The 14211-nt window shown below is 45.9% G+C and overlaps 1 protein-coding gene across 3 annotated transcripts in view; it reads right to left on the reverse strand.

Moving 5' to 3' along the window:
• TCAF2 (TRPM8 channel associated factor 2) overlaps positions 1–13563 on the reverse strand; it is a 30520-nt gene extending 16957 nt beyond the window's left edge. For 2 of the 3 annotated variants that reach the window (XM_060108004.1, XM_060108002.1), the window contains exons 1-2: positions 13379–13563; positions 10395–11028 (exon numbers count right to left, since the gene is read on the reverse strand). In XM_060108004.1, the coding sequence (XP_059963987.1) occupies positions 10395–11017 (623 nt within the window). In that variant the 5' untranslated portion in view covers positions 11018–11028; positions 13379–13563. Of the gene's footprint in view, positions 1–10394; positions 11029–12055; positions 12814–13378 lie in introns of those variants that run through there. The other variant, XM_060108003.1, reaches the window with a different exon arrangement.
• Positions 13564–14211: the final 648 nt, after the last annotated feature.

The following is a 14211-nucleotide window of genomic DNA, read 5'->3' on the forward strand; positions in this document are numbered from 1 at the left end:
AACTTTGTCTCATAATAAAAATCAAATGTTAATAAAAAGGTTTACTCATTTAAGTGGCAAAACATTACTGAAAAAAATTCCTCTTGTACAGTTTCTCCTTAATTTCTCTTTAGCATGAAAATGGAGACACATCATGTTTTAATTTTGTCATTCCATTTTCAACTAACACGGCCAAATGTCAAAAGGGTTCTGGCATCAGTTTAGCTTGTACCTTTTTTCCACCTGTAGAGGCTTAAAGACTTATTTTGTGGGGCAATGACGTTGAGCCACAACACTTTGCTTATAGACTTAGCTTCCATGCTAAGTGTTCTGCCAGAATCTTATGATGGGCACCTTGTGAAGTCCAGCTACTGATAAAACACCTTCACTATGGAGATCTGTGATAATGAGACTGGGAACCTGAAGGTTTACACTCATGTGCTTATAAAAATATCTAACTGCCGCTGTCCAGCTGAGCAGGTCATTGGTGGACTCTGGCTCTGACTGGTCAGGATGATCCTGCTTCCTCCCTTGGCAGAGTAGCTGGAAGATCCTGTGAAATTTACATCCCCTCTCCAAGCCACCACTTGCTTACCACCACTTGTGTCTGGGAGTATTGAATAAAGACGACGTCCCTAAGTTGGCTAACATAGTACCTGATACATAGTAAGTCTTCAACGCATGTTAGTGGGTATATAAAACACACAAATACATACAGAATATTTATCTGATAATGAAAGACTTTATATCTGATAGACAGGGACCTTAATACCTAAAAGTATTAAGGGTATAAATGGTTATGGGTTGAGTTGTGTCTCCTCCAAATTCATTTGTTGAAGTCCTAACCCTCAGGACCTCAGAATGTGACCTTATTTGGAAATAGGATCATTGCAGATATAATTAGCTAAGTTAGGATACGGTGGGCCTAATCCAACATGACTGGTGTCCTTATAAGAAGAGGAAATTAGGACACAGACGCACACACACATAGGGAGAACGCCATATAAAAATGAAGGCAGTGGGCTTCCCTGGTGGCGCAGTGGTTGAGAGTCCGCCTGCTGATGCAGGGGACACGGGTTCGTGCCCCGGTCCGGGAAGATCCCACATGCCGCGGAGCGGCTGGGCCCGTGAGCCATGGCTGCTGAGCCTGCGCGTCCGGAGCCTGTGCTCCGCAACGGGAGAGGCCACAGCAGTGAGAGGCCCGCGTACCGAAGGAAAAAAAAAAAAAAAAAAAAATGAAGGCAGAGATCAGGGTAATGCTTCTACAAGCCAAGGAAGGCTAAAGATTGCCAGGAAACCACCAAAAGTAGGAGAGAGGCCTCGAGCTTATTCTCCCCACAACCTCAGAAGGAACCAACCCTGCCAACCCCTTGATCACAGATTTTTAGCCTTCAGTGGTGCGATGACAAAATTCTGCTGTTTAAGCCAGCCAATCTGTGGTACTTGGTTATGGCAGCCCTAGGACGTTAACACAGTCACAATTCTGAAAAGTGATCCACACAGAACACTCTGGGGGTAGGTGATCTGTAAAACTGGTCTGGATGTATCCTAACATTTTGGGGCTTACTTTTTTTTTTAATTAATTATTTTTTGGCTGCGTTGGGTCTTCGTTGCTGCGCGTGGGCTTTTCTCTAGTTGCAGCGAGTGGGGGCTACTCTTCGTTGTGGTGTGCAGGCTTCTCATTGCAGTGGCTTCTCTTGTTGCAGAGCACGGGCTCTAGGTGCGTGGGCTTCAGTAGTTGTGGCTCACGGGCTCTAGAGCGCAGGCTCAGTAGTTGTGGTGCACGGCTTAGTTGCTCCGCGGCATGTGGGATCTTCCCGGGCCAGGGCTTGAACCTGTGTCCCCTGCGTTGGCAGGCGGATTCTCAACCACTGCGCCACCAGGGAAGCCCCTTGGGCTTACTTTTAAAAACACTGATAACTGAATCAGAAAGTTACCCAGGGGTAGGACCATATCTTGTGTGTCTCTAGTTCCAACAGCACCTAGCGTGGTGTCCGGTGGGAAGCACTACCTAGCGGTAGTAAGACATGCCACAGAAATGAGGGGGCAATCATGTAAAATTAACATGCAGTGGGCTGAGAGCAGCCCTCTGAGCTGCAATGCCTCTCACCTTTCTTCTGAAAAAGGACTCACCCTCTCACTTATACAGGAGTACATGTGTGTATATGTATTTGTATTTATATGTGTTTATATATACACATAGGCATGCATATATACACAGAGACATGTGTGCACACCCATATATGTATACATATACTATATATGAAATGATTATATGGGCCTGAGGAAAACTATGGAAGATGACATCCTGGGTTGTCAACACGGTTCCTGGGGGAGGGGTGGGAAGATGGTGTGCACAGCACCATAAGGAGGAGCAAATAAAAACCTGGCATTTAATCGCACTGCAGCTTACTATTTATCCATTACAAACAACAGGGAGACCTCTGAGAACTAACACGGTCAGGTGTTCCAAAACATTTTTTTGAGTAAAACGTTTAAAAATAAAAACTAACAATTTGGTGATACAATTTATATAAGAGAAAAATAAAACAAAGTAAAATATATGTCAATATATATGTCAAAAAAGTCAGGACAAAATCACAAGAGTGTAAGAAGTATTCTGAATTGTGTGATGGAGACAAGGGGTTGGTATTGAAAGAGCTGCTCAAAAGGGACTTGTCTCATCAGTATTTTTTTTTTCAAATATGGAGAATGTATGAATATATTTCTCACGTAATTAAGAATTAAATTTAAAATGTGAAGGTAACTGATGGAAAAATAGAACTGAGAAGCATAATCTACAAATATGTTGGGAGAATTTAAGGAGTAGAGAAAACTAGGTCAAATACTATAACGAAGAAAAAATGCAAAAAGAAACAGTGTAAAAACAAAACAGGAAAATGAGGCAAGAGTAAGAAATACACTTGAATTATCACTATCTAGGACTGGATTAAATTTTTAGGCGAAGAGACAGATGCTCTCAGACTGGGCTAAAAACATCTAGGTATAAGCTGCTTACAAAAGACACAATTGAAACTATCAATAAATGGTACACAAAGATTGAAATGAGGAAATCAACAAAGGTATATCTGGAAGATACAACAAAAAGAAAGCAGAAGTGCCGGTATTAATATGAGATGCAATTGATTTCAAAGAGGAAAGAATGAAAATAAACAAAAGATGAATATTTTCTATGAATAGAAGTTAAGCCTTCCAAAGATATATTTTTCATTAATTTTTATGGGCCTATAAACAAAGTGCTGAAAGCAAAAACTGCTATAAAGAAAATTAAAATTTGATGAATTCATAATCACATTTGAAAATAGTAACAGATCTCTCAGCATCCAATGGATCAATTAAAAAAAAAAAAAGGATAGGGATGATTTGAGCAGAATGACTGACAAACTTGATTAGAACCAGAACACAATAGTGCAATATCACCTAGAATCTGAGGATGAGAAAGTGAGAGCCTAGAATGCTGTACTCTGTCAATTTGTTGTGTAAATATAACAAAAATGCAGATATTCTCAAACACGATACATTAAAAATGTAATTTTTTAGAACACACACACAGGCATAGACAAGCAATTGAGAGGATCCATATCAAACTTCTAAGAGCGGCTGCCTTAGTCCAGAGGCATGAGACTGGGAATGGTGGTGTGTGATGAAAGACTATTTGTCACTCTCCTCTATACATTTTTTTTTAATTGGAGTATAATTACTTTACAATGTTGTGTTAGTTTCTGCTGTACAATGAGGTGAATCAGCTCTATGTACACCTATATCCCCTCCCACTTGGACCTCCCTCACCCGCACCCCCCCATCCCACTCATCTAGGCCATCACAGAGCACCGAGCTGAGATCCCTGTGCTATACAGCAGGTTCCACTAGCTGCCTATTTTACACATGGTATCTATGTATCTTATTTATGTCAAACCTAAGCTCCCAATTCATCCCACCCGTCCCCTCCCGCCCCCCCACCCGTGTCCACACGTCCATTCTCTACATCTGCGTCTGTATTCCTGCCCTTGTATTTTTCATTATAAGCTTGAATTCATTTTGAAATATTTTTTGTGAAAAGGTGAAATATTTCGGGACTTCCCTGGCGTTCCAGTGGTTAAGACTGCCTTCCAGCGCAGGGGTTATGGGTTCAATCCCTGGTCAGCGAGCTAAGATCCCGCGTGCCTCGCGGCCAAAAAACCAAAACGGAAAACAGAAGCAATAGTGTAACAAATTCAATAAAGACTTAAAAATTGGTCTACGTCAAAAAAAAATCTTTTAAAAAATGTTTTAAAAAGGTGAAATGTTTCTCAAAAGAAAAGAAAGGAGGGAGAGAGGGAGGGAAGGAGGAGAGAAGGAAGGCTGGACAAGCAAGCATAGAAGATGGGATGTCAGGGAATTCTCAACAGATGCTTCTATTTACCAATATTTAAGTCTTGTATAATATCTATTTACAGTATTTAAGTTTGGATAATAACATAATGAAAGTAGCTATTATTTAATGAGGTTTAATATATTCTAGGCATTTACACATACAGATCATCTCGTTTAATCATTATAATAAACCTGAGGGCCTCCCTGGTGGCGCAAGTGGTTGGGAGTCCGCCTGCCGATGCAGGGGATACGGGTTCGTGCCCCGGTCTGGGAGGATCCCATGTGCCGCGGAGCGGCTGGGCCCGTGAGCCATGGCCGCTGGGCCTGCGCGTCCGGAGCCTGTGCTCCGCAACGGGAGAGGCCACAACAGTGAGAGGCCCACATACCGCAAAAAGAAAAAAAACCTGGAAGTTCTTATTCTTGCTTTATAGATGAGACAGAAAAGTTAGGCTATTTGCCCCATGTTTCTTAGCTAATAACTGGAAAGGACAAATCCAGGGTGGTTTGTCTCTAAAGCCAATGATGTTGTCCACACACCAGTAATCTTTCAATTACTGAGTTTTGAATGAAGTCCACAGTTGGGTATGCAGCAGTCAACAGGTATATTTTGTGCAAAAGAGGCTTTAAATAGACATGAAGGTGTGAATACTACTACTGCATTTATGGAAAAGGAAAAGCATGTGCTCCTTCAGAGCTGGAAGTGCAAGAGAGGGCACTGAGGAAAGGAAGGGAGAGGTGGCAGTGCTCAGGTACCAAATCACACCTGAGCAAACAGGTGATACAGGAGATGGCTTTCTGATGGAGATTTAAAACCTGCCATAGTAACGACAGCAGTGATCAGAGAGTTCAGTGTGAGGCGAGCTGCTGTCATTGTCACCATGCATTGGCCTTGTCTCTTCTCTCCCATGTGCTGGCTACTAGACCTATTTCACCTGGGGTGTTTGCTTCTTAATCTGTTTTCTTCACTCTGAAATTCCCCCTTTTCATCTCATTGTCTCTTGTTTTATATAACATACATTTTTAGAAAGTTCTGTTAGAGCGTGAAGCATTCTCAAGGAGTGAAGTGTCTTCATTCATGTATTTATTCACTAATTATGTAGTCTACAAAAATTCTGTTCTGTTCATTGGGTCATATTTTTCTTCCAGCCATGATTGATTCTGTTGTCTTTCCACACTAAATTTCTGTCTAATATTTCCCTTTTAAATTTAACATAGCCTTTTTATATAGTTATTCCATAGTTTTTTCTTTTCACTGTGGGCATGAGCAGATCTTTTGCACGTTCTGATACCGTGTGGGTGAGTTCCTCTTGATATTCTTTCTAAGTTACCCCAGACCAGTTTGTTTGTAGACACTACCACATCCACCACCTTCTCAAATTATATTGGGGTCTGTATAATGCTTCCTTCCACTTTCTTATTGCTTAACGTCTGTATCTCTGACTGAAGGGCAAAGATCAGCTGGGGCCTATTGCTCTCCTTCCTGGGGGCTTGTCCCTCCACTCTTCAGGGACCTAAAGCAAGGCCTACTCCACCCAACCAGGCATGGAATGCACTGGAGGTGTTCAGCCCACCATTGTCTTTGGAAGATGGCAAACTCCAGCATCCCTTTCTGCCTCCACCAAATTCTGAAGGAGCTTTGCTGCTTTTACATTTGAGGGTTTTTTCCCTTAAGTGTCTACTCACCCAATTTGTTCATTCTTCTACAACATGAGAAGACATCAGTGATACATCTTGGATTTGTTTCAGCTTTTTCCTTGTGGTTGTGCATCGTGGGTAGGTACGGTCTCAGGAGACGCTGCACACCGTGCCACAAGTCAGTCACCCGGCACTCCCACCGACTGTGCCTTAGCAGTATGTGGGGTCAGCATCAGAACCTCCACATTCAGTTGTTTGCTTACTATTTTTCATTCACTTGGTCAGATTTGGTGGAGAGGGCAATTCTGGGATCTAGGCTCATTTCACACTGCCTTTACCTGGAAACTCTCTACATTTATGGATCTTGAATATGAAAACAGAACAGTGCTACTTACAAGCTGAGAGTCCTCAGACAAAGACCTTGCACTCTATGGGAATGTGGTGATGATCAAGAGAGATAACACATAATCTTTAAGAGAGGCATAAACCTAAGCTACTAGTTTGTATTTACTTTTATATGAGCAGCTCCTAATACACTCTAGGCCTTGTAGGTTATGCCATGTGTAAGAGTAATGAGCTGCTGATCTGAGATTAATTTTTCCCCAGACTCTCCTGTGTCTTGGTATAAAAGCAGCAAATGCCTTTGGGTCTGGCTTTGCATGTTAAAGTACAGGCAGGACCTCCTCAGGTGTGTAAACCTAGGTGTGCAGGAAGCTTTTGCCCTTGGGGATAGGACCCTTGAGAGGATCTTTTGTTGGTTTTATGAGACTGCTCCTCCCCTGGGCAGACAGGGCAATTCCCTTAAGGAGCTCCAGAGCCTCCTGCAGCAATTTAAAGTCAGCAAACCTGTTCGGTCAGCCCAGGAGCCATTGACCAAGATTTGCTGGCAGGAAAGTTCACTGAAAACCTCAAAGGAGACATGCGTGAAGGCGGCAGGAATCTGAGCTGAGGGCCTGGGCCCCATACAGGCCTTTTAAGACTTTAGAGTTGATGGGGTCAGTCAACTCCAGCTCAGTTTTGGGCTGAGGCTGGAAGCCTCTGAGACACAGCACATTCTATAACATGAAGCTGTCTGTAGGCTCAACCCTGGTACCCAGGCCACCCTTTCCCTTCTCGTGGTTTAGGATGTGTATTCGTTCATATATTTATTCATTAATTTACGCAGTCTACAGATACCTGTTTCTCTCTACCATGTTTCACACATCAGGCACTGAGAATAACACAGCACACATGACAGGCGAGATCAGTGCCTCCGTGGAACTTTAGACGTTGGTTGGCTAGACATGTACCAGCAAGTACACATGTTGGGTATTTACAGATTGTGATCACTGATGTTTAGGCAAGAGATGGAGAAAAGTGAAACTGGAAGTTTAATCTTAGTTTCAAGAGTCATTGAGGAAGACTCCCCTGAGGAGAGTGTTTGAGCTGAAACTGAATAAGGAAAATAAATTGGCTTTTCAGGAGCTGAAGGAAGATCCAGAATAGGAAGAGAAATTTGAAAACCAAGTCTTACATTCAGCTTTGCTGGAGCTACCAGTGTAATTTTTTCGATTAACTGAATTTCCAAATATCTGATATTTTGTAAGACAAACTGTAAGGAAAAAATGTTGCCTGCCATCCCAGTTCTACAAGGATCAAGCCATTGGCCAGTGCAGTCATGCACTGACTTATATAACATTTGAACATGAATCTGATCAAGCCTCTCAACCAGGAGGTGGGAAACTTTTTCTTAGCAGCCCAATAATAAATATTTTAGGCTTGTGGGCCACATGTTTTTCACTGACACAACTCAACTCTGCCACTGTAACTCAAAAACAGCTACAGACAATATGTACACAAATGGACACCACTGTGTTCCAGTAAAACTTTATTTATGTAAACAGGGGGCTGGCCCACAGGCGATAGTTTGCCAATCTCTGCTGTAGAATCCAGATCTAACTTCCACTTTACAAGAAATATAGAGAACAGAGGAATACATTCAATGACACCACAGGGATTCAATCAGCAAAACTCAGATTGTTTTGAAGGAACCACATTCTGTACTGTGGGGAAACTGTTCAGGACGTAGTACCTAGTTTCTTCAACAAAAAAGCAGCAAGAGATAAAAAGAATTGGAAAAGAAACTCAACATTATATGAGACATAAAATTCATATCAAGCAATCAAAATATTTGGGTTTTAATAAAAGACCAATTCCAACAAACAGTGAAAAAATAAGACAATTATGGAAACGAATAATGACATTAAGAAAGTATTACTTCTTTTGTGTATGATAATGGTGCCTTGTGGTTATGTTTTCAAAACGATTTACATCATTAGGGATACATATTAAAAAACAGATGGAATGGTATGATGTCTGTGATTTGCTTCAAAATAATCTGGGGTGAAGCGGGGGTGTGGCTATAGATAAAACTAGATTGACTATGAGTTGCCTGTTACTGAGCTTGGGTAATGGCTGCATGGGGGCTCTTTGTAGTGTTCTCTCTACTTTTGCATGTCTGAACTTTTCCATAATTAAAAGTTAAAACAAACATAAAATATACTTCAGATTCAGTGGCAGAGATGAAAAATGTAGGCGTGGATGAAGAAAAACAGGTTTAGTTTGATGGACAGGAGTCCTTTGGAACAATTAAGAGCAGTTAGGTTGATGGGATTTAACCTTGTTTGTCCCTTAGAATTAAAGAGAAGTTGGAGTGAATCAGATCCACCCTGCCTCTCTGAGTAACTCATCACCTCCCAACCCTCTCAGAGGGAAGGAAGACCAAGGGAGCCAGGACTTGGGGCTGAGGACACTGCTAAATGCTTACTAAATATGTGTATTCCCTTCCTTGTAGCAGAGTCTTGATTTCTTCAGAGATGCCAGGGCCCATTTAAAAATATTCAGCCCTTCAGACCCTCTGGCAGCTAGACTTGGCCAGGTGAGCTAATTTTGGCCACTGAAACATAATAGAAGCCTAATGGTCAGGGCTCCCAGAAAATATATTTTGTGCGTTAGAAGGGACATATTCAGCAGGTGTATTCATTCTAGCTTCTTCTTGCGGAGGTGTAATTATAGTGCCTGAAGCAGTAGTACCAATCTTGTAACCATAAAGATAAAAGTGAAACATCACGATGGGAGGGGTGGGGGCCACGGGGGTGGGGAGAGAGCAAGAGAGAGATGGAGGGCGAGGGAGGCAGGGAGCGAGAGAGGGAGAGAATGGATTTGCACGAATGGACCTAGGTCATCATGAAGCAGGGACTCAGTGCCCCAGGCCTGATTTTCTTGCCCGGACTTCGTTACATGAGAAAAATAAACTCCTACGTGGTCAATCCTCTATAACAAGGCTTCTGTTACATGTGGCCAAGCACAAGTGAGTCACTGATAACAAGTTATCTAGAACCCCAAATATCCAAAACTAAACTCCTGCCCTCCTCTAATCTGTCTTCTCATAGACTTTCACAGCTCCTTACGTGGCAACACTCACCTTTAAGGCATTCGACCACCAAAACGCTTGATTCCTATTCCCCCCCCCCCCCCGCCCTCACTCCACATTCAGTCCATCAGCCAAGCCTGAAGGCAGGAAGGAGGAAGGAGCGGAGGTACGTGTCTCTCTCAGGCTGTGTCTCTGGCCATCACTGTGTCTTCTCTTAGGCTCCCGGTCCCATCAGACAGCACCCCCGTCTGGGGTCCCAGCTCCTGCTGGACAAGCCTCCACCAGGTGGCTGCAGCTCCCGGGCTGCTGGACCACCACCGCCTCTGCCAGTCCTGCTGCTGCTCATCTCCTGGCTGCCTCGCTGCCTCCTGTGCAGTTTTCAGCTCTTGTGTCGCCTGCTTAGTCAGTTCCCCGTATTAAATCCCTTCTGTTTGAAACACCAGTTAATCCTGACCAGGCCTCATTGATAAGCCTTCCCTGATGACCCTAACTAAAATATTCTCCACTCCCCTCGCTGTCACTCTGTCACTTATCCTGCTTTACTTTCCTTGTAGCTCTTATCAATACCTGCTAGAGTATGTGTCTATTTGTTTCCTTAGTTGCCTAATTTTCCACTGGAATATAAGTGTCAAGACAGCAAGGGTCTTCTGCATGGGGCCTGGCACATGGTATGTGCCTCACACAACGAAACAAATGCTTTTCCATTCCTTTAAGAGATACTGACACACACTCTCCAAGTCTCAGGCACTAGACAGACTGATGAATAAGACAAGTTTTTCTAATAGATCAGCAGTCGCTTTGGCCACAGGTGGGAGTGGCCGTGAGAACCCAGCCGCTCTTGGGCTTCAGTGCATTTTAATTGGCCTATTTTCTACTTGTAGTGGTTCTGAAAAGCAGTGGAAAATCGCGTGTATTAAAGCGGAAGCTCACTGAAGAGGGGGATCAAATCTATTGTGAACATGCATCAGACTCCCCATAGGGAAACACCACTCACCTGACCTGGAGAGGGATCTTGGGCACCTTCTTAGAGACCTTGAACCGGCTTCTGTCCCCACAGGTATCAGTGAAGTACACACCGGCCACACTGGTCACCTGGTTCCCTGGGAACTTGGACAGCACCTTGTCATGACCATGCTGACTGGCCCAATACCAGGCTTGGCCCCCCATGAGCAGGCCCCCTCCACGTTTCACAAACTGGATCAGCTCTGCAGTCACGGTGTCATTGTAGGCATTGATGCAGTAAACCCCCAGGGGTTCTCTCGGTTCTGGCTGAATCTGTGCCTCAACCCCAGAGCCCTGCAGGATGTTTGCTAGTGATGCCAGGGATGGGTGCACTCCAACGGCAGCCCCAGGAGAGGGACAGAGCCAGCCCACTGCATTGAGAAGAAATGGGGCCAAGCCGGCATCCAGCAGGTAGCCCTCATGGGACACAACCACCAGGCGGCCTCGGCCATAGGAGGATGCAGCAATGAGGACCTGGCCCTGATCATTCACCATCACCGGGAAGGCAGCCTCTCCAATTAGAAGGAGTTCACTGGGGATGGGGCCTTTAGGGACATCCCAGCTTGTCACCCCATCCATGAGGGCCTCAAAGGCAGCAGCAGGAGTTGTCGCCATGGCTCAGTCAGCTGCGGGAGAAGAAAGCAAAGACTGAGCTTGGTCAGAACAAATGAAGGAATGCATGAAAACAAAAACAAGTAAATGCATTCAGATGAAAACTACTTGTCAGGTTCCCCACTGTGTGCCACGGCCTGGGGGTGCAGCAAGGAACACAACAGACAAGGTCCCTGCTTTCACGAATCTAATATTTGAGAAGGGGAAGGACAATAATTAGATAGGTAGATAAACAGATAAAATGCAGCAATTAATAAGTGTTAGATGAAAATAAAACATAGTGATGTGATATCGAGCAACCGGAAAATTACTTTAGATTGGGTGACAGGAAAGGCCTACAGGAAAAAGTGACCTTGAAGCTGAAACCTGACATTTAAGTTGAGGCCTGAAATGCTGCAGGAGAGTACTTTAGCAGTGAGAAGCCCCAGGGTGGCTGGAGGAACACACAGGGAGGAGCAGGACCTGAATGGAGTGAGGGTGGGGCTGGATCCCACAGAGCAGGTAGATCAAGGTGAGAGTCGACCTGAGATGACTTAGTATTTTCTTCTCTGGAAGAAAAGGTCAGTTGACCTTTCAGAAACTAAATTTGTTCTGGTAGCTTTGACCAAATGAATTGGAAACGCCTCCCAATTTATCATACCTGCCCTAACTAGGGAGCTCCCCGCCTCTACTTGGGGAGCATCCTGAGGTTTACCAGGTCTTTTAAAATTTGGTGTGCCTAGAACTGAGTTAATTATTCCCTTCAGAGCAGCTCCTCTTGGATAAATTACTTACACTTTAGTCTCTCCATTTACATAAAGAGAATAGTACAACTCTTGGAAGATTGTTTCTGAAGATGAAGAGAATGCAAATAAAAATGCCTTGTCCAGTGTCAGGTATACAATGGGCACTGAGGAAACACTAGTGTCTGTCCCTCTGCTGTCTTTTCTAGCTTCCTAAGTGACAAGAGCCATGTAGTAGGTGCTCTGGGTGCCCCAGACCGCCTCTGACTCCAGCAACTGCCCTGGAGGACTTTCCTGGGCACTGGGAAACCTTTCTTACCTGGCAGGTGCCCTGAAGTGGCGGTGAGCTGATACAGGGTAAGCTTCACCCGGGGGAGGGCATCATGGATAAGTGCCACAGGGCGGTCCTAGGTGCATTCTGGAGCCCCTCACAAGGTCGCCCAAGGAATTGGGTTCCAGCTGCCCACAGTGGTAAGCAGCTCAGCGACAGGCCCTTCCTTGCTGGCTTCTCCTCCTTCCTGGTCTCTTCCTCCCCATGTCCTCACTGTGCAGTACTGGGCTCACTTCCCAGATAAACTACCTGCACTCAGGTCCTTCTATCAGGTTTTGCTTTGGGGAACAATCTAAACTGACAGACACCAAACCCTTCCCTTCCACTGCATCTGCCTCTGTCCTTCCTCCCTCCTGCTTCCGTACACCGCCAGCCACCTCGTTTTGTTCATCTTCTTTCACGTATCTCTCAAATATCAGTCCCTTCAGTTTACATTCATATCTAGATGAAACCAATCTGGTTTCTGTCCCCAGGATACATTCCCACCTGCAAGCTCCCTCAAGCCATCCTAATCAGAACCCTCAGGTTCATCCACTCCCCCAGGTAAAAACTGAGTGGCTCACCCTGGATTTTAAGCCTCCAGGGTACGGGCTCTCCACAGTTTTTTAGACTTTCTCCCTTTACTTTCTCCACCAAATCTCTGGTACGCTTGGCTCCCAGAGCATGCCTTGTATTCCTTGTAAAGTTCCAGCTCCTTTTTTTTTTTTTTTTTTTGGTTTTAAACTGCCGTTCCCATCTACCACCTCTCTCTTAATATTGCCCCCAGTAAAGTGAATTCACAAAAAAGCACCAGTTCCCAGTTGGAGTATGGAGCGCGTGGGTGAGTGATCTCAGCTTGCGGGTTTGGGGTGGGAAAAGGCAGCGAGAGATCAGGAAGCCTGACGTCAAGCCAACCACCTCCGACAAGACAAGGGAGGTCTTTCAGGAATCCGGGCCTCCCTAGTTTTACAGGAAAAGCACCAAAAAACCCAGGAGATGAGTAATAAATATGTTCTCATAACTTTGACCACAACTCTCCATAACTACATGCCCGCGCGCGCACACCCAGAATCGCACGCACACACAATCACACATCTTTTGTCAAATTCTTGACTCACACATTCAAAGAGGCGAGAGAAAACTGTTTTGAGACAAACAGCAAATAGGGAAAGAAGGGCGCAACGAAACAAGAGCGTGAACCTAAGAAGACAGAGACACCCCGACTGCCGGGAACCTTCTCGGATCTGTAACTGGCACCTTGGGGCGCACCCGTGTCCCCAGATGCTCGGCCCCCAGCCCACCCTACGGACGCGCTCGGATCGGCAAACTCACGCTGGGGCGGCCGGGGTGCGCGGTGCAGGCCAGAGCGAGGAGGCCGGAGCCGAGGCTCGGCGGGCGGTCCCGGCGCGGCAGGCGGGGCAGGGCGAGGTGGCGGTGCCCGGGAAGCTCCTCCCCGCCGCACCTGGGGCGGGGCCGGGCTCCTGCGGGGTGCGCCGCCCGCCCCCTGGGAGGCGGGGCCTCTCGGCCCGCGGGTGACCGGGCCGAAACCGACTCTCCCGGGCTCTCCGAGGGTCGCTTCGGAGCGAGAGGGAGCTCCGCAAAGGTGCTGTCACAGTTGGTGAGGAACGCACACGCCAGGTCTCCAATAAGTCAGACTCGGGGCGAAGAATCCCCCAACAACAACGTAGCCCACGGCCGAGGCTCTGCTTGGGCCCCGCGTGGAACTGGGCCCCCTCCCCTCCGGTCCGGGTATGCGGCGCCGGAGAACCCAGGCTGCCGTGTCGCAGCCTCAGGGCGGCTCCTGAGTTGAGGGGCTGCCCCCTGGTGGTCAGCGCCCGGCCTTGCATGCCGTGCCGGGCGGGATTCTCGGCGGTCCACGGAGCTCCACGAAGAGAACTAAGTCTGGGAGTGTAGGCAGAAATGCCGCCCAGTGATGTGCTTGCTGGGAAGGAAAAGTGCCGGTTACAGCAGCAGACACGTCCATTCCAGCTAAAGCTATAGAGTGGCTGCTGCTTGGATTTCTACCTAAAACTGGTGGGAAGGTCAAAATCAAGGTTAAAGAGTTCTAAGTTTGCCGCGAATCTGATTTTGCACAGCTTTGTGCAGCAGATGCGCTGTTTTAACTTTTATGGAGTTTTTGTTTTGTTTTAGGGGGAGAGAGTGAC

The sequence above is a fragment of the Mesoplodon densirostris genome, chromosome 9, assembly GCF_025265405.1.
Source record: "Mesoplodon densirostris isolate mMesDen1 chromosome 9, mMesDen1 primary haplotype, whole genome shotgun sequence".
Taxonomy (NCBI): Eukaryota; Metazoa; Chordata; class Mammalia; order Artiodactyla; family Ziphiidae; genus Mesoplodon; species Mesoplodon densirostris.